The sequence below is a fragment of the Diachasmimorpha longicaudata genome, chromosome 8 (genome assembly GCF_034640455.1).
Source record: "Diachasmimorpha longicaudata isolate KC_UGA_2023 chromosome 8, iyDiaLong2, whole genome shotgun sequence".
Lineage (NCBI taxonomy): Eukaryota > Metazoa > Arthropoda > Insecta > Hymenoptera > Braconidae > Diachasmimorpha > Diachasmimorpha longicaudata.
In genome coordinates, this window is record NC_087232.1 from 7,029,261 (window position 1) to 7,049,154 (window position 19,894).

Sequence of the window (19,894 nt, forward strand, 5' to 3'; positions counted from 1 at the left end):
GTATCTGCATATCGGCCAAGTCGGTAAAACCTCAGTAGCAGTCAGTAGCAGTCCCGCTGCTACAGGCGCGGGAGCCGAGAAAAATGCGAAAAACAAAAAAATCGACTTTAGAAAATTCCCGGAGCCCTAGAAAAATCAGAAATGGGCTGCCCCAAATGGCATACCACGTAATCCGTGGTAATTCCGTCATTTGTTTTGTCAAATCTCATTTTTTTGTTGTCAAACCAAAGAATAAATTACCCAACCAATAAAATCATGTAGTTTAAATTATCCCCCTCAGTCGTACCCATTTTGGCTCAAAATCTTTAGTAATAGCTACAATGGACTTTGAATGCACGTTTCAATAACTTCTAATAAAAAATTAATATGGAAGAGGATGAAGATCAGCCTGCTGATGTCCGGAGTGCTACACCAGTGGAGGAAGAGATCAAAAGAGCAGGAAATGACGAGCCGTCGACCCAGCCAGCGGTGGCGTATGAATCAAAGCCTAGTTCAGGCCCGAAACTCCCCCGAAGGGCGCCAAGGAAACTAGACAAACCCGCAAAAATCAAAGAAGATCATTGTGGGAAGAAATTGAACAGGAAGATGAGAGACGCAAAGGGCCCGGGGACAGTGAAAGTTCTCGTGAACGAAAAAGCATGCATTTTGCCGAAGATCAACCCCATCCCTCGACATTGTTTATCCAAGAAAGAATGGCTAGACGTGTTGGCCACCCCAAGTCGAAGATGTCCACCCCCTTGCAGGAAGAAAGAAGTCGAACGGAAATGGCGATCCGTTTCCCTCAGGATAAATGAATTAGCGCTGCCCACGAGGCAGAGGATGATGACGACCCTTCAGGATAAAGGGGACATTCTTCCGGCTGAACTGGTGGACAGATTGATAACCATCCTCGAAGGAGAAACATGTTTAACACCCGAGTATGTCATCCTCAGTCATTATCTTATTTTTTGTGACGAGCTGACACTCGTTAATTGCCCAAGACTATATTTTTTAATTAGCGACAAATGCGCGAGTTCCATAATTTATTTTCCACTTGAATAAATCCTGCTATCAACATATCTCCATTGATTCTTCACTGACTCTTCAATTTTCAGACAGGCCGAACAATTATTTCGCGATAACCCACCGATTGTCAAAAAACCCCGAAAAGTCCGAAAGAGACAATGCAAAAGTTCAGCGCCATCGCCCAAAAAATCAGAAGTTTCCCGTAGCTCATACAATAAAGACGCAGTAACGTGTCAATACCTAATGGCAGAAGCTTTCGTGAAGAGCCTCCTGCAGTGGAAATGCACCCTTCCCAAGGAGGAGTTCAAAGACATTGCGGATATTGTAATAAAAAGATTATCCACCATTTTGGAATACACCCCGGTCGACAGTGGAGATCGCACCACCCAGCAGATGAGGTTCCTCGCGGATATAATCGCTGCCTGGATCGCCGGGGTCCTATTCGAGGTGGCAGAAGCTCACAAAGAAGATCTCGAGAAGGAGTGCGAGGAGAGAAGAAAAATAAAAGAGGAGGAAGAAACTGAAGACGATACGGAAGAATCGGAAGAAGAAGAATTCATTCCTCGAATAATTGAAGAGTCTCATTCCCTGAAGACCGTTGAAGCTGCAGAATTAGGAGAAGAGAGCGAAAAAGAAGAGGAAAAATCTGATGGAGAAGAGGGAGAAGATGAAAACAAAATACCAAAGGATGGTTATGATGATGACGATGAGGGTGATGATGGTCCTGGTGGTGCTGGTGGAGTTTCCGGACGCACGGAACCTCCAGAAAATGATGCTGAACCGCCGGTAGATGACGAAAAGCCTCCAGAAGAGGAAACTGACGTTTCACCGTCTGAAGAGTTACCCGAAGAGTCGGAACCCGCCCCCGATGAGGCCCCACTAGATACCCTTGAATCCTCATCAAAGATATCAGCGACAGATTTAGATCAGGAACCCCCGGAAGGTGATGGACCATCTGCTCCACTTGGTGAGGAACTACCAGCCGATGAAAATCCCCTAACCACCGAGGACCAAGAAGATGGCGATGAAGATCAATCAGTAGTTCCCACTGCAGTACCATCGTCCCCTCCTCTCGGAACATCAGAAGACATTCCCGACAAATCAGCGGCTTCGATACCAGCGATAGAATCCGCTATAGAGAAGGAAGTCGGTGGAGAAGAGTCGGAAACCGGAGCGTTACCGGAAACATTAGAAGAAGCACCTGTTCTAACTCCAGAAATCACTTCCGAAGACGCTGGATATACTCCGGCAGCTGCAGAAGTTCCGGAGGAAGCGCTTGCAACACCCGCGACACCTCAAGCCACACCGTCAGAACAAGTAACGGATTCGAGACCATCAGACGCATTAGCTACACCTCAATCTACACCTTCAGAACAATTAATGGAAGAGAAATCATCAAGCACCCTGGTACCGCAGTCCTCCACCGTCGAAGGCATAGAATCAGAAGTGAAATCCTTGATAGACCAGACTCCCGCGACTCCAATAGAAGAACCAGGAGAAAAGCCTGGAGAAGTCGCTACAAAGGACGACGCTTCAGTGAAGAACTTAGGATTGGATATAACCGCTGAAGACCTCTCGAAAGCCGGAATTCCATCATCGTTACCGTCCCCAGGACCTCAAACGAAAGGTCAAGAAAAGAAGCTGAAAGACTCAGAATTCATTGAAGGAAATATACGCAAGATGATGCAGACCGATGTACCCTTTCTGGACCTCATCAGGATCTTCGATAGAATTGAAAACGCGGTAGCCAAGGAGAAGGAAAATGATGGGGAAGATTTACTGACGGACCGGATTCATCGAGCTGTCTATGAAAAGTTGGAGCGATTGGCCAAGGCTGAAAGTCCGGAGAAATGGACCCCACATCTCCAAGATGTTCTTGATGTTTTATCCGGGAAAATTGCTCAATGGGTCAGGAACATCCTGACTAATTCTGAAATTTTCTTCTTAAATGAGAACCCTCCAATGGTTGAATCTGCGGAGTTGAGAAACTTCGGAAAGTGGATTGGGGAGATGTCGGAGAGAGCCAACAGTTGGACTGTTTGGATGCAGAATATGATTGATGAGTGGACGAAAATGCAGTCGAATCAGGTGACGAAGATTGACTGGCAGAACTGGACCAGGAATTTTGCAGCTGGTGCCCTGAAGTGGAGACGATATTACCTGGAGTCAGTTCATCACGCTCACCATAATCGAACGATGCTTGCTGGTCGAGACGTGGTCAAGACTGGAGAGATGAAGTATCCGGAATGGTCAATTCAGGAAAGAGAAATCGAAAATATTGATTTGTTGCAGGAATAGGCTCTAGGCAACGGGAGATTAAATCCGATTTATTGGTGGGCTGGAGAAAGTAAAGGAGAACATAAAATTCCATGCGACGATGATTTTTAAGAATAAGATCGGTTTATTATCCGACTAACTACATAAGCAATAAATTGTCATGCCTCATGAATGGATTTTAAAAACAATCTCAGCACAAAATTTTATAAATGAAACCTCTGTCATTTATTTCGTTGGAGAGTGAAAGTCAGAGATGCATTTCGCTGCATTTCTTCTAGAATCGATTTCTGCTAAATTTTCTTGGCGGAGTTCACATTTTTTCCGCATCATTTTTCAAAAACTGCTATTTTTTTAAACGGACTCTCCAATATACGTTATACCACACGAAAATTGGACATCAAAGTATCATTTGTGCCCAGAAGCGAGAGAAAATTCAGAAGTAGCGACGATACATCTGCTTTCTACCACCACGTACCTTTCTATCGAGTGCTCTCGTTCGAGTATCGCATAACGGAGTATCCAAGAGAAAGCGAGAGTGCTGGATGTCCGGTAAACGACTTGGAGATATGATCACGAAATAAATCCCAATGTGAGTAGAACTTCACTTCCTACATCATATTTTTCATTAATCTATGACACCTGAAAATGTAAAATTATAAAGGCGTGACTTTTTCAAGATTCAAATAATTGGTATCTTCTAAAACTATTTGGGAGGAGCAAATTATCGATTTCGATATTTCTCCGTCGCCCTCGGGTCGCAACACAATCATAATTAATATCAAATTAGTTTACTAAGATTGCATTATAGTAATTCTCCGGTGGTAACAACATCTCCATTTTTTTATATCCAAAGTCATCATCTCTCGACGACTTCCGAAGAACGAAGAATTTATTTCCTTATTATACAGTCTTGTTATATTGTGTTAATATTCATGAAATAGACAGCGTTCAAGGTACCGTAATTTCTCTGCTTACATTGAAGTTATATGAAAGCAATTATGGAATTTCCAAGGATAGAAAACCTCCGGGGCTTTCACTGGATTGCCTCGAGTAATTGTTACTGAGCTATTACTATTTTCTCATGTACAAGAAATTATAAAGAAAAATTAATTTTCTTTTCGGGCTTAAAAAGTCAATTTCAAATAATCATCATTTTCCATTCTATTACTTAACTCCAAGGGAAGATACAACACAAAATATGATTAACCAATGTCCCTCAAGGCAGGTATTTAAGACAGAAGTGATGAAAATTAAAAACCCTCTCCCCCCTCCCACCAGGGTGGTAATTTCAATACGAAAAACCAACAAATTATGCTCATCATTTCGTCCGTAAAATTTCCTGAAATGTCTGTAATTCTTTGAAAATAAATAAGGAAACGGTACCTGTCGAAAAGCGAGAGGATCCTGAGTGTTGACCTACTCCCTCGGGCTAAATGCCATCGAGGAAGGCCTCATAGATATGCGTCAAGTACCATAGTGGGAGATCATCGAACAGCCAACGGTACCAGCCTCATGTACTCTGCCTTGATCTTCCTCGGTGCCCAAGGCCAGTGGAATGAAAACATATTGGGTATAATGGGATCAAAGAAAGAGTTATTAAGTCGTATGTCATTCATACAGACGAATTGGTTAATTGCTAATCTCCAGGGATTTATTTGTGAAGAGAAAGGGAGAGAGAGAGAGAGAGAGAGAGATATTAATAATGGAAATACCTGGAAAATTCACATTTCCTGGTACTAATTAGAATGCATTCAGAGCAGTGGCAAAGGTCGATAATTTCGACTGGTTGATTGGATAATCAGATTAAATTGACTTCGAGTGAGAGGTTTTTGTGGAGCCAAGTGAGGATTACTGAGAACTTAATGAGACAAATTTTACTGTCACTCTAGATGTTCATAAAATACAGTTCAAAATCCACTCGACTCGGTTTATCACTTCGCGACTCATTTATAGATCAATAATTAGTAGTTTGGAATTTTAAATGAGAAAAATTGAGGAATTCGTCGATCATAAGAGTGTCGGGATGCGGAAGAATTATTTGTTACCCAATACCTTTTTCTCGGTACCAATTCTCATAAATGAAACTAAGAAAGAAAAGTCTGAAATGGCTTCACTAATTCCAGTGAAAGTTCCACCCAGAGGAAGTTTACGATTTCCTCAATGTACAATTGGTCCAAAATTTCGTCAACGTGATTATCAATTTCTCGTGAATATCATTTGCATTGGATGTCCTGGATGAATCAAACAGCCTAGATTCTTCGAGTCAGCAGGGCGTATAAGTGTGTCAAAGAAAGAGGCCTGATTGTTGTTATTAGCCAATCGGTGAGAGAAAGAAGGAAAGCGCACGTCGAGACGATACTTGTAGTAGGGGAAAAGTGATCAGCCAACATTCTCTGTTACCACTAGCCCTGACATTGCGCGCGCGCATTGAAAACCGTCGACGACGATAATCGACCGCGTGCGTTTTTCGATTCGTCGGTGGTAGTGCATCGAGCTGTTGTGTATAAAATTTCGTCCAGGAAAATACTCTTCATGTTTTGATTATTTTCATTAGCCTCTATCAACTGTGGATATGTGATAACTCCGTAGACTTTTGTGATTTATTTTTCTAGTTGCCGTTAATTATTTTGAGTGCAATTATTTGATTTTTGTGGTGAAAAACACGGGAAAGCTGATGCTCCTGACATGTAAGGAAATACTGTTATTATTCTTATAATTTATGGAGTTTTCATTATGAAAGAGTCAGAAAGCGCCGAGTAATTGGGGCAATTACATTCGTATCATGATACCAGAGGTTTCTTTAGTGGTTTTATGCGAAGGCGAAAAAAATATGTAATTGAGATTTTGATGCTTCATAAGTAGTTTCATTCCACGGAATTTCACCCACCAAAAAACAAGATTTAATTTGAAAACCAACGAATAACAAAATTTTTCCGAATTTCCTAAACAGAAATATTTGCTAAAGAAGTATTCAATTCGTACATTCGTTTTCACGATGCATTGTTATCAATAATTTAGTTGTAGATCACCAAAGATAACAGGGTTTATCTATATGAAACCCATATGTTCAAAGGAAACAATGAAGATCGATCAGGATGAGAAAAAAATTCTCTGGGTTTTTACCGCGAAGAAAACGCGAGAAACGCGCTTCTGTTGTCTTTACTTATTAAAATTTATAATTCTTCAATTCCAATAATATGTTATGCAATAAGTGCATCATAGTGGAAAAAACAGAAATCGATTGGATTTTTATTTCTTCTTTTTTCCGATAATTAGAATTGATAATGAGGGAGAATTGCTGCATTTGTACGATGCATTGACGTGCCTTTTGATCAACAGCTGAGTCATAAAAATGATATGATTATTTCGATATGTATGATGGAGAGAGATTTTGTTTGATTTATTGAGATCAGATTATCTTCATAGTTACCCCGACAACATATTGTTCTTCCGTATTACTGCCATGTGACTCAAGAGTGCATACATCTCGTAAAGTGATTCAGCGACATTAAATCAGTAGAATGTAGAGTATTATGGAAATAGGTCCGACTGAATCAGACTCAGGAATGACTTTAAAAAAAGTGATAAGAAAAACGTTTAGCGTAAATTGCACCGTTTTCAAGAAAATAATTATTCAAACATATCGTGTATTGTTTTATGTTTCCTACTATTTTTTTATAGAAAACTCAATCTAGTGATAGGAGATATTGCGCTTATTTTCAGATCAATATAAAAACTGTCGTTGCAAGATATTTTTTTTATTATAAAATATTTGACAAAATTGTACAGGAACGGATATTCTTTATTTATGTTATTCCATGATTAAAAACAATTGCATTAGACCCCAGCTCACCTCTCATTTCCATTCGCCACACGATAAAGTTATCTGTTTGATTAGGAAGATAACTCGATGGGAGATAACTCATGTATTAGTCAAAAAAATCAATTCCCAAATAAATTCCTCGTTTACTTGCTGGTGATTAGAAAAAACTCATGAGTTCAAAGTTTTCAATGAAATAAATTATCTAATCAACGAATAATTGCGTGTGTTAATTTTGGGCCATTTTGGGTACATAAAAATGAAAAAATTATGAATCGAACACTTCATTTCGATTTATTTCAGCTGCTTTAACATTCATTGTAATCAAATGAGACACCGGAAGTCTCCCACAATTTCTCCCTTCGAAGTGGACATCGCGTAGCATTTTCGTATTTGGTAATTGATTTTGATGTGCATAAGCACGTCAGTGGGCCTCGCAGGTCGTCGGAGAACTTCGGCTGACTGGTGACGATAGCTCCTAGTGATAACATTTATCGCAGCGTAAGCACTCGAACACCAAGTACCTCCCTCAGTCGTAGTCGAGTTGGACAACTCGAAGCATCAGAATTCACACCAATTCCCCATCACTACTATTTAATTTTCTGAGTTGGGGTGAAAATCCTTTGAATTCATTCACTGGAAATTCTGAATTCTCTAGAATGGCTCTGACGTGTTGGGAGAAGCTAGCAGTGGTGGTAGTTGCGGCTGTGGGTCTGCGGATCGTCGTCAGATTGACGGTCTTCACCTGGAAGAAGTTGATAGCACCGGCTCTGGGTTGTGGAATCGATCTTGCCAGCCAGGGGAGATGGGCAGTGGTAACTGGAGCTACTGATGGTCTTGGGAAAGCTTATGCCCAGGCCCTGGCTGCCAAGGGACTGGACATTGTCCTGGTGTCTAGGTCGCTGCCGAAATTAGAGACTGTTGCTAAGGAAATTCGGGATCAGTACAAAGTGGAGACGAGGATTGTCGAGGCTGATCTCACTGAGGGACAACCAGTGTACGCGAAAATTGCGAAGACCATTGAAGAACTTGAGGTAATACTTTTTTAGGGATCTTTTGAAAGAATTGTAGATATTCCATTGATTTCTATTTTTATACTTTAATTTTATAGCTATAATTCCTGTTGAATTGTCTACTTCCGCAGGTGGGTGTCCTGGTGAATAATGCGGGAACGAGTTACGATCACCCAGAAATTTTCACAAATGTATCAGAGGAGACAATTGCAAGGATACTGCAGTTGAACGTTGCAGGTGTAACCGGAGTAGCTCGAGCAGTCTTTCCAGGAATGATGGAGAGAAGGAAAGGAGTGATTATTAATATCAGTTCGACATCAGCGACAATCCCAAGTCCCTATCTATCAGTCTACGCAGCGAGTAAGGCATTCGTGGATAAACTCAGTGCAGACCTCGCTGCTGAGGGTAAACCTCGAGGAGTTACTGTGCAATGTGTCCTCCCGGGTCCTGTGGCCACGAAAATGTCAAAAATCAAGTGAGTAGAGAGTAATTCTAGTGGGCAAGCCCGTGACAGGAAGTCTTTCAATACAATTGCTATCACCAAGTAATTTCAGAACTTGAGGACAGTTCCAAAAAATGGGGGAAAATAAAATAAGAGAATCTGTATTGTTTAATTACAGGAAAGCAACATGGATGGCTCCCAGTCCTGAGAAATTTGTGGAATCTGCACTAAAAACTGTGGGAATAGAGTCTAGAACTACTGGGTATCCCCCTCACTGTTTGATAATCGGTTTTGTCAACGGACTTCGCTGTGTTTGTGAGAAGGGCGCCATTTGGCTAGTGTCTAGAACAATGTTGAATATTCGAGGTCGTGCACTACGACGAAAGAAGGAAAAAAGTGAAGTCGAGGAAGAAATTACAGAATTACCCAGACGAGGTGAAATTCCGATCGAATAAACAATTCATCGCCAATGCTCAATGTTTTTTGTTTACTCCTACGATTTTTTTTTTCTTCTGCATTAGTCATAATTGTACATTAATAAATTAAGTATTTTTATCTGACTATTGACAAAATCTCGAATAAAGTAAAATTATTCAGAAAAAGCACTGAAGCTATGAACTGTTTGTTAATGAAAATGCTGTGTCACTGATGTCTACATCGTGATAAAGATAATGTCTGCATTACAACTCCGATTGATTGGTTATTCATGAGAGTTCAATGGGAGCGGACTTTGTTTTAGAGCAAGTCAGCGTAAAGTGCTTACACATTCACTGAATCGACACTTTCATAAATCAAATTTCCATTTATAATGTTGAGGAATCTCCAGTTGTCTTTTATTATTGTGTATTGATCGCTGTTAATCGGGTGATAACATTTAATACCGGTAATTGATTGTTGAACAATTGATAAATTTTCGTCATCTATCTGGACACTTTTAGAACGAATTTCAAAGAACACGTCTTTAATTAATAATTGTCATCGATGCCGAGCCATGTTTCGATAAATGAATCATCACCCATCAGTACTGATCTATCAATTATTCAGTGTTTGATCAGAATAAAACATTGATCGCTTGAGTGTCAATTGGAATTCGTAATTATCCAATATTCTCAATATATTAATTCGATCAGCGAATTAATGATAATCAATCTCCAGAGGAATCTTGATTAACTCCGAGAATACTTTCTCTGTAATATTTTATCCGTTCGATTTTGGAATATTTTTAACTCTGCGACACCAAAATTAAGATGATTAAAATTATTCTAAATTGTGAATAAATATATTGTTTCATAAAAATCACAAAAAGAAACATTTAAGCCAATGGTGTACACAGTCTGTCGCCCCAGAATTTCCAAGGAACTAATCAGAATCGTAGTTTGATTGGGGCACACCCCATCTCCCCCAATGATGACTCTTTCTAATTTAAGGGAAGTATTATTGAAAGTGATATTGAGAAATGCACCTCGATCGTAGAAGATTTTCCCACTGGCTTGATAGTTTCCCTCGATATCAGCTAGATTACCTACTAATTTCAAGGGTCCGCGACGAGTCTCCCAGCTCGTCAGAGCTGGATTCTGCGAACAATAAGAAAATTCCCAAATTCACATAAAATTACACGGTACAATTATTTATTTCAATTACCTCGTGGAAAGGGATAATGTGACCCGGACGTAAGAGGGTAACGATTTCCCCCTCGAGGATGGACACGGAAACGCTCCTACTACCCGTTGGATTGACTTCCTGTCCTCCTTGAAGGTGTCGCCAGGACTTCAGTCCTGGGATACGCATCTGCACTTGAAACGTACTCGGAAGAGTCACCGCGCCTAATTTTAGACATTAAGAAAAATGTATATTATTTTATTAAAATTATATTATTTTACACTATCATTATTGCCTGAAATTCAGGAAAATTTTCTGATTTCGTGATCTCGTTCCCAAGTCGTCGAGAAGAGGACTGAGAAGAAGACAGGGATTTTTTTTATGGAGTGCGAGGAATTGACTTTTCGCCAAAAATAATGGAATTACCCCGCGTATTTTTAACTAAAGAAAAATAGTAAAATTGTTTTGCCTACCAACAAGTATACTTTCACCCCACATAAACTGATTTTCCATGTATTTGACGTAGACATTGTCGGGATAATGGAAGTGCGTCGGGGCTAATATTGGCGCTCCACTGTTGTAATACTCCGCGATTGTACTATACTGATAGCTCACTAAACTCGCCCGGAGTTTAAGCAATTTAATGACATATTTTGAGGCGCCATCGCTCAACCAATCACCCCCTGGCATATTTTGGGGAACAGCAAGCACGTGAGGGAATACTACGCCGATCCCATACCATCTGGGAATATTTAAAAAAAATTCTGTCTTAACATTTTTCCAAGTTACGAGTCAATTTTGGAATTTCTATTGTGTTACCTTTGACATAAGTCATCATTAGACGGCGACTTGATACTACACATGTAAATTGCCGGTGGTGGTTGACCGAGAAGACCACTGGCAATGGTTCGACTGAGAATTTTCCTCAGTGCAGACCATCCCCCGAAGGTATCCTCATTCAACAGCTCGACTCGTATTGAATTCGCATATTTGCCTGCAAAAGCTTGAAATTCTCTGGCATATGCATTGTGGATTTTATAATGAGAGTCCTCTGTCGATGAAGATAAGTCAATAGGAACTGATCCCTTTGACATCAGAGTACGCAATTCCTGAAATTTTTGAAATTTCCCAATAATTTATTTGAATTTAAATTGAGCTCTATATCTTCTAATAATCAAATTAATTTCGCTGAAGGCCTTTGGATATGGTCAGTTGCACGTCTTCACGACCACTAGGAACAAATTTTGTTAAGAATAAATAGTAAAGTCAATTACCTTTGGTACGTAATCGAACTTGGAAAAATCCATTGTGATATTTGAATCATCCCTGGGCCATAGGTCACGGAGATAAAGAAATTTCGAAGTGGGAGAAACTTGAAGAAGTTCATTTATTTTGGAGTCGTATATCTTGAGAGTTCGTTCATCCAGCCAGTCAGGATAGCAAACACTTTCGCTGTCACTTACTCCAACATACGGTCCAGAAGAATTCTTCAGTAATAGAGACTGTCCTTCGAGTTCGAAAGAGAAATTATTTTTTCCGTATGAACACAAGTTGGAGACGTGATGCAAAACACTTCTTCCTGTTTCATTGAGAAGTTTCTCAGTTGCTTTGAGAAACTCGTGTTCAGTTTGACTCAGGACTTTGTCCAGAGTGGGATAGAATTTTTTGTGGATGCAGTAGCTGTCCCAGGGGGCCCCTTGACTCTTCATATGCTCGATAATCCAAGTCAAGTCTTTGTCGATGATATCCTGATTATTTTCGGGACATATGTGCAGACCGAGATTCGACAGAGCGACTTCAGTGACTTGTTCGGTTCTCAGGAGGGCTGCGAATTGCTTCGTTACATCCTGAGGAGTTTCTCCGGAGAACACATGGATCGATAGTGTGTTTGGCATCGAGATTCCTCTTAAGATGATGAGATTTGATGGCAGTACCTGTTACATGACGGGTTGAAATGAGGAAAATGAATAATGACGCGAATAAAGACTTCTTGTGAATACAAAGAAAATTTATCTGAATTGGAAATCTCGATTTTTCCAATCTCATTCTGGAATTATTATTCTATTCTGTGATTTTTTTATTACTAAAGAGGTGAGTGGTGAGTGTAGTTGTCATTTTTATTTATTCTCAGAGAATCAAATTTATTCAAAGAGGTAAAATATAGTTGTGAGTCATTGGACTTCACAACATCGTGCCATCACTCTGTCAATATTTATTGCAATTAGTTTTCCAGAGAACGGGAATTTGGAATTTTCTCATGATATTTTTTTTATGGTGTCAGGATTACCTCGATTTCCATAGGCCCGTTGTATCCAATGTAACAACCAATACTCATGTCATTTGTGATCCTAAGAAATCCAGGAATTATAGTGTCGTTTCTGTTGTTGTAAATCCAATTGAATGTCCCATTTAATTTCTCTGAATTTAATCCATAGACAGACGAGTTACCCAAGAACAAACTCCATTCCCAATAAGTTTCGGTGATAATGAAAGGTCCTTTCGATGTTGTCATTATCGATTTATTGTTCCGGGTGAGGGTTACAGCGAATTGTGACTTTGAATTGGAGCCTGCGATTATTAATTCAATTTCGGTGATCTTCATAATAGTCTCGACTCTTCCGTTTACAATGAAAATTATTTTTTAAAAAATAACGAAAGGGGGTTTACCATGATCCACTTGAATACTGTTCAGCGAATTGTTGCACATGTAGTCGGGTGAATTTTCAGATCGTTTTGCACGTTCCGTCTCGACGTAATGTAGATTTCGTTGGTCCGCGAGCAAAGTCAGATCGATTCGGACGTGTTCCGGATCGATACAGTTGATGAGGACATTAACAGGTTTATTTTCACTACCAAATGGACTCTTCGGTTCTTTTGGCCGAAGAACTAAAGAAAAAAAAACGCGAGTTGCAGTAAAATTGGATTCCACAGCACAAAAAATTCTGAAACTCCCACTTTTTTTGAAATTCAAATAAAAGTGGGCGGTCATTAGATTTGAAAAATGTTTCATAGTTGTGAAAAATTCATCGCTGTGATATTTTTATTTGACTCGTCCTATTTTTAACCGGCACGTCAGGTGTAACTATTCACAAACTTTTCTTCAATAATTACTAACCAGTAGAATTACTTGTATCCTCTGCGTATCCATATCTGGAGGGTACAGTGTGGTAGCATGTCTTGGACGTTTCATCAAAGCAACATCTAATTTCCGTGCATTCCTCGTATGTAGTCATCCGGCCCGGTGAACAGTTTACCCGGTAGATCGAAGACACTTCGCATGTTCCAACCCACTCAGTTACATTTATTGTAAGAAAAATCATCGTTACGTAAACACCAGCTACCAACAGAGTTCCCACCAAAAACGTTGTCAGCACATACTTTGTAACTGGTGCTAAAACCTTATTCGCTAGTCCAGAAAGAGAAATGCAAAAAGTAAAGATACAAAGTCGATAACAATATTTTCTATAATATAAAATAATTTTTGGACTGGTAATTGATTTGAAAAATTGACAATTGCTATTTACAAGAAAATAAATATAGTGACGTCATAAAATTCGAAGCAGTTGATAAACTTCTGTACCATATTTTGCGAATTATCCTCACGCAAGGGTTTAGTAGTTGATTATAGCTTAGAGCGCAAGTATTGAGCTACGATGCTGCAAGAATTTCTTATCAATTTACCACTGTTTGTCTTCTCACAATGTGCCTTCATAGTAGATAAATAAATAGCAGGTTTAATCATCGGCTCACTCACGTTTCGAAATATGTGTTTGCATAAATATTAATTTACCTCTAGTATTTAAACCTAAAAGGTCATTGGCATCAGGTGGTACTTTTGGTTTCATCTTCTGTCCTTCACTTCTTCATCAACACTTTTTACTCAAGATCCAGCCAGGTGAAAATTTGAATTTGAATTTGATAAAGTGACTTTGGCGTGGCTTCACTTGTTTGTTTTTTAAAGAGAATTCCTTATTTTATATAAACAAAGATAGACAGCGAGGGAGTTAGATGGAAGGTGCTTTCCACACTGACTCAGATACTCGTATTGTCTCGTTATCGATGAACATTATCGATATTGCACTTGAGGAGAGTGAAGTGGTGATAATATATCGTCGGAGGACTCAATCGAGAGAGACAGGAAATTCAATGGACAAGAATAAACGACAATCAAAAGGGTTTTTTTGATTTCATAAGTTGAATTTTATTAGTTGCATTAGAATCCTTTGTCTCTGTGGAAATCTCGTGGTGCATCAAGCCATGGGTGAGTATATAATTCTAAAAAGAAAGTGAATATTCAATTCGTCTCCAGTGATTCACCTTCAGAGTCGCCTGTGATGGAATTCCCTGCAATAGATGGACGAAAATTATTGAACATTTCCGATTACAGGAACCATTTCAGCATTTCCCAGTGAGGTAATTAATGAGTGAATAACAATTTATGATTTTTCTCTACATATTTTGGATGTTAAGCCAGGACAAAATGTTTAGTACATCTCTCCAGACAGTAAATAAAACAATTTATAATATGAACATCTATTTACTTGCGAGATTATTGTTCAAGATGTTTCACGACGACGACGGCCTTTGGCGAACTGACTGGCCACTTCTTGTCCTTTGGCAATCCATACGGTTGGATCCGGGATGTTACCCAGTCCTTGCATTCCCAAATTTCCTGGGCCCATCCCCCCATTCATTCCCTGAGGAATGGGACCGTTGTCCGGGGGTGGTGGGGCTTGACGAACCATCTGGGTGAAAATGAACGTCAGGAAAAATGAGCAAAAGATAAAGTAAAGGGAATGGAAGGTTCTTAATAATCATGCTCCATTGCAAATTCAATCAACAAAAGATAAACTTACTCTGCTGGGCGGGGGGTTTGGTGGCGGTCCACCAGGAGGAGGACCAGGGGGTCCAGGTTGCGCCTGGACCAACTGAAAAATTTTTTTTCTTGTAAACTGATGTATGAACAAAATATTTGCAAGAAAATGTTTTTCGTCAATTCCTGGTGTAGTTAAATAAAAAAAAAATACTTTAAATTTTTTTTCTGGCTTTTCTATTGCTCAACTGTGCTCCCAAAATTTAATCAGCTTTTTTGATAAACTCAATGAAAAAAAAACTCACCACTAAAGCGCAGATGCACGCGACGAGCACAACTTTCAACATCCTAGTAGTTCACTTCGATTCACCAAGAAGAGTAATACAGCCCCTCAACGATGACGGAATAATATTTATACTTCACATGCACACTAATTTGTTTATATCGTGCACACGCCTGATGTGATTTTCCTAAAGTAACCAGAGCAATTAAATCATCATAACATTTAGATGGCAGAAGGTGGAAAAATACAATGTCAGATTATATGACCAGGAAATGATAAAATCTGGGTAGAAATTACAAAACCCGACGACGAAAATTATGTTCTCCAATAATAAAGTGTGATTAAAGGTGTTTTTATGAATCGGAGGAGCATCACAGTTGGATAATTATAAGTTTCCTGCTCAATTTTTTAACATTGCGTTTAACGTTTTTTGTATGTCCTTGAACGTATGACGGTTTATGTTACCTCTCTCTCTGAAGCCTGAAATTAAATTTTAATTGGACCTTTAGGATTATTCTGAGATAAATAGCAGTTGTGGCCCCAAGGGGGTGATTTTTTCGTGCAATTATTTAGAGTGGAAAATTATAGAATAATCTGGTGTACACCGATGGCTACATAGAAAGATGAGTTGTGTTCTATTATCATGAAAGTACTACAAAACAAGATTTTGCTGGTCAAAAATAATCATTTTATTTTTCGCGGTCCTTCAAAAAATATTCTAGTCAAAATAAGTCAGTATAACCACTCTAGCACAATATGGTTTGCAGACGTATTTATTAATTATAATAATCATCTAATCATCTAAAAGTAATAATAGTTTTCGATTTTCTCTCTCCTCTCAATCTCCAAAAATTTCAACCCTCAAATTCGCAGCTCTGAAACTCCCGCGCGGCGCGACTAGATCGATAAAGCAGGAACCTCTGCCTGTTGTGTACATCCGCGGCGCAGTGTAATTCGTCTAATCGCATTCCAAGTGACCCGGTGCTTCTTACAAAAATGCAGTAACTTCCATCCCTAAAAAATAAGTCACATCATCCCTATTTTGTCGACAAATTCCTTGAAGAATCCACAGGATCTGTGCAGTGCAATCGAACACAATCAACCGCCATAACCTCGCGTCAGTTCAGTCGTTTCATGCCTCTCCATTGAATCACTGCTCTCAATTATTATCACCTCCATTGACTCACCAGTCCCAAATATTTCAAAGATTGGTGCAATCGACTCAGTCAGCGATCGCAAAGTGATGGTGTTTAATTCCGGGGAAATGCCAAACATACGTAATGGAATAGTGACAATAAGTGAACATTTTGCCCAGTGGAAACAAAACAAAGTGAAATAGCCACTGGTAATAGTTTCCAGCTAGCTAAAATTATTACAACACTTAGAATCGAATAGTTTCCAATAAACAAATCCCCCTCTCCCTATTTTTATATTTTGTACAGTGAGACACAACACTGAGGCTAGGTAGAACTTCCTTAACCTCTTTTCCATCTCGGTAAATCAGTCCTGAATAAATTCCCCACACGTGCAATAAAAGATAATAAATCTCATCAAAATGAGACTAGTGGACTCCTCTAAACTTCATGAGCTTCAATCCCAGCCATCGCACATCCGCAACATCTGCATCTTGGCGCACGTGGATCATGGTAAGACCACTCTAGCTGATTCTCTGGTAGCTTCCAATGGAATAATTTCGAACAAGCTGGCAGGTAAACTTCGTTACCTGGACAGTCGTCACGACGAACAGCAGCGAGGTATAACCATGAAGTCCAGTTCAATAGCCCTGTATCACACCCACAACGAGGAAGAGTATCTTGTCAATATCATTGACTCTCCAGGTCACGTTGATTTTGCCTCAGAGGTATCAACAGCTGTACGTCTTTGTGATGGTGCTATTGTTGTGGTGGACGTTGTCGAGGGGGTCTGCCCCCAGACAAGATCAGCACTATCAATGACTTATGTTGAGGGATTGAAACCAGTATTGGTGCTGAATAAAATTGATAGATTGATAACAGAGATGAAGCTTCAACCCCTGGATGCTTATGTCCACTTGAATCAGGTTCTTGAACAGGTGAACGCTGTGATGGGAGAAATATTTGCGAGTGACATTATGGAACGGGAGGAAAAAGAGGATATGGATCATCAGGAGCAAAATTCAAAGCCTGATGGCTCCAGCGATTGGCAATCAGTGCTGTTGGAGACTGATGATTCGAATCTTTATTTCTCTCCAGAGCAGGGAAATGTGCTGTTTACCAGTGCTGTCGATGGCTGGGGATTCCAAATCTCCAATTTCGCCAAGATGTTTTCGGAAAAATTAGGATTCAGTGAGAAGGTACTGCTCAAGACACTGTGGGGCGACTACTATCTCAATATGAAAGCGAAAAAAATTGTCAAGGGCGCCCAGGAGAAGGCGAAGAAACCTCTATTTGTCTCGTTAATTCTGGAGAACTTGTGGACGCTCTATGACACTGTGGTTACTAGGAAGGATAAAGAGAAGATGTTGAGCATGGTAGAAAAATTGAATGTCAAACTAACAACTAGGGATTTAAGGCTCACAGACGTTAAGGCTCAACTTCGGACAATCTGCTGTCAATGGTTACCACTTTCAAAATCCTGCCTCGATGTTGTCTGTAATAAAGTTCCATCACCTCTCGGTCTCTCGTCGGAGAAAATCGAGCGTCTGATGAGTGGATATTCAGAACTCTCTTCCTTACCTGTGGAAACCCAGAGACTAAAAGAAGCTTTTTTGAAGTGTGATTCATCTCCAGAGGCTCCCATAATCGCGTTCATTTCCAAAATGTTTTCTGTGGAACGTAAAATCCTACCGGAATTTAAGACCAAGCCATTGACACAGGAGGAGTTGATCAGACGTCGGGAAATCGTGAGACAGCGGCATGCCAGTAAATTAGAACAGGAGCAAAATCAGAATTCAATTCAGAACGAGCACCCAGAGTCTCCTTCGTCTTCTTCGTCTTCTGCATCGCCCTCAAGTCACCCGGACCTACCACCCAGGGACGTGGAAGAGGAGACTCCGTCTGAAGATGAGTGTGATGCAGTCAAAGAGAATCCTCTCATAGCCTTTGCGAGAGTTTACTCAGGGACATTGACAGAAGGCTGTGAGGTTTTAATTCTAGGACCCAAACACAATCCTCGAAAAGTTCTGGAGAGAAAGAGAGCAGGTGAATTAGTAGAACCGGCTGAGTCCCTGAAGGATCTTAAGTCAGGTTGGCACGTGACTAAAGTGAAGATTACAAAGCTTTATTTGATGATGGGACGAGAATTAGAGGCGGTCTCAACCGTTCCAGCTGGCAACGTCCTGGGAATTGGTGGGTTGGAGGATCATGTTCTGAAGACTGCGACAATCTCCACCGAAATCATGTGTCCATCTTTTTCCGAACTCACTTCTTTATCCGTTCCTATTCTTCGAGTTGCACTGGAGCCGAAGCATCCCAACGATCTTCAGAGCTTGATCACTGGCTTGAAGCTGCTCAATCAGGCTGATGCCTGCGCTCTTATGCACATTCAGGAGACAGGAGAAATCGTTTTAAACACCGCTGGGGAGGTACATTTGGAGAGGTGTTTAGAGGATCTCAAGACGAAGTACGCAAAAGTGGAAATTAACGTGTCTGAACCGATTGTTTCATTTAGAGAAACTGTAGTCCCTCCACCGACTGTTGACATGGTCAACGAGGCAATTGAGCAGAAGACTGAAGAAGTGAAGCTGGAGTTTTGGACTCCTAATCGCCAGTGCTGTTTTGAGATCGATGCTACTCCACTGCCAGAGAAAGTAACGAAGTTGATTGAAAATAATTCGGAGCTCATCAAGGAGATGGATTCTCATTGGGAGAGGTTTGGAAAGAATGGGTTGAATGATGAGTTGAGTCTAGCGGGACTAACACTGGAGGAGGTGGAGCTGGGGGAAAGAAATAAAAAGGCCATCGAAGAAATGAAACAGGAATTGAAAGCAGCTTTTGATGAAGCTGGGTGGGAACATGTGCTGGAGAATATTTGGTCCTTTGGACCTAGAAAATGCGGTCCCAATATCCTGCTCAATAGGACGGATTACAAGAGGAGAGCCTTCTGGGAGTGGCAAATTAAAGGCTCCAATGACCCCAGAGCTGCGTAAGTTTATGTTGTCTAATCATTTGTCGTTATACTACGACGTAGTATAAGTATTCATTAGGAGAGATGATTTTAATATCCAAAAAATTGTGCAGCAATTTAATTTGCCATGAATTTCTACATTTCAGGTTTGATAGCAGCTTCATAAATGGGTTCCAATTGGCCACACTAGCAGGACCTCTGTGTGAGGAGCCAATGATGGGCGTCTGTTTTATTGTTAAAAAATGGGAAATTTATGATGACGCATCAAGGTATTTATTTTCAAAATACATAACATCTTTAACTTCCTAGAGCACAATTAAATATTCCGATAATTATTGTTTCTTCTGCCAAATTAATCTATTTTATATTGATTTGCAGTGAGAGTGGACCAAGTCACGGACATTTGGGTGGTCAATTGATGTCAGCTTGCAAAGAAGCATGTCGACGTGCCTTAAGCTTGCGGAGGCCTCGACTAGTGACTCCCATGTATTCTTGCAACGTTCTCGTCAATTCCGACGTCCTCGGTAAGTTTTTATCA

The 19,894-nt window shown here is 40.1% G+C and overlaps 5 protein-coding genes across 6 annotated transcripts in view; 3 read left to right on the forward strand and 2 right to left on the reverse strand.

The window, feature by feature from the left end:
• Nucleotides 1-214: 214 nt before the first annotated feature.
• Nucleotides 215-7,545, forward strand: LOC135164970 (FK506-binding protein 5-like). 2 transcript variants are annotated; one of them, XM_064125799.1, is made up of 4 exons: nucleotides 215-917; nucleotides 1,095-3,871; nucleotides 4,656-5,969; nucleotides 7,406-7,545. In XM_064125799.1, exons 1-2 carry the CDS (start codon nucleotides 367-369, stop codon nucleotides 3,301-3,303), a joined length of 2,760 nt encoding a protein of 919 aa, XP_063981869.1. In that variant the 5' UTR covers nucleotides 215-366; the 3' UTR covers nucleotides 3,304-3,871; nucleotides 4,656-5,969; nucleotides 7,406-7,545. The 2 variants fall into 2 exon arrangements, with proteins under 2 accessions (XP_063981869.1, XP_063981870.1); XM_064125800.1 differs by having other exon boundaries at nucleotides 773-917; nucleotides 1,099-3,871.
• A 39-nt stretch (nucleotides 7,546-7,584) lies between these two features.
• Nucleotides 7,585-9,162, forward strand: LOC135164985 (very-long-chain 3-oxoacyl-CoA reductase-like). The gene is made up of 4 exons (XM_064125828.1): nucleotides 7,585-7,603; nucleotides 7,761-8,136; nucleotides 8,247-8,590; nucleotides 8,736-9,162. Exons 2-4 carry the CDS (start codon nucleotides 7,762-7,764, stop codon nucleotides 9,010-9,012), a joined length of 996 nt encoding a protein of 331 aa, XP_063981898.1. The 5' UTR covers nucleotides 7,585-7,603; nucleotide 7,761; the 3' UTR covers nucleotides 9,013-9,162.
• A 197-nt stretch (nucleotides 9,163-9,359) lies between these two features.
• Nucleotides 9,360-14,217, reverse strand: LOC135164971 (sucrase-isomaltase, intestinal-like). The gene is made up of 9 exons (XM_064125801.1): nucleotides 13,947-14,217; nucleotides 13,272-13,562; nucleotides 12,824-13,042; nucleotides 12,444-12,724; nucleotides 11,431-12,090; nucleotides 10,976-11,265; nucleotides 10,630-10,898; nucleotides 10,199-10,380; nucleotides 9,360-10,131 (listed from the first exon to the last, which is right to left on the reverse strand). Exons 1-9 carry the CDS (start codon nucleotides 13,999-14,001, stop codon nucleotides 9,820-9,822), a joined length of 2,559 nt encoding a protein of 852 aa, XP_063981871.1. The 5' UTR covers nucleotides 14,002-14,217; the 3' UTR covers nucleotides 9,360-9,819.
• Nucleotides 14,218-14,332: 115 nt separating this feature from the next.
• Nucleotides 14,333-15,424, reverse strand: LOC135164995 (basic proline-rich protein-like). The gene is made up of 4 exons (XM_064125839.1): nucleotides 15,275-15,424; nucleotides 15,013-15,084; nucleotides 14,698-14,901; nucleotides 14,333-14,500 (listed from the first exon to the last, which is right to left on the reverse strand). Exons 1-3 carry the CDS (start codon nucleotides 15,314-15,316, stop codon nucleotides 14,713-14,715), a joined length of 303 nt encoding a protein of 100 aa, XP_063981909.1. The 5' UTR covers nucleotides 15,317-15,424; the 3' UTR covers nucleotides 14,333-14,500; nucleotides 14,698-14,712.
• Nucleotides 15,425-16,170: 746 nt separating this feature from the next.
• Nucleotides 16,171-19,894, forward strand: part of LOC135164969 (elongation factor-like GTPase 1) — a 46,401-nt gene continuing 42,677 nt past the window's right edge. The window contains exons 1-3 of the mRNA XM_064125798.1: nucleotides 16,171-19,374; nucleotides 19,503-19,625; nucleotides 19,735-19,880. Of these exons, the coding sequence (XP_063981868.1) occupies nucleotides 16,808-19,374; nucleotides 19,503-19,625; nucleotides 19,735-19,880 (2,836 nt within the window). The 5' untranslated portion in view covers nucleotides 16,171-16,807. The remainder of the gene's footprint in view (nucleotides 19,375-19,502; nucleotides 19,626-19,734; nucleotides 19,881-19,894) is intronic.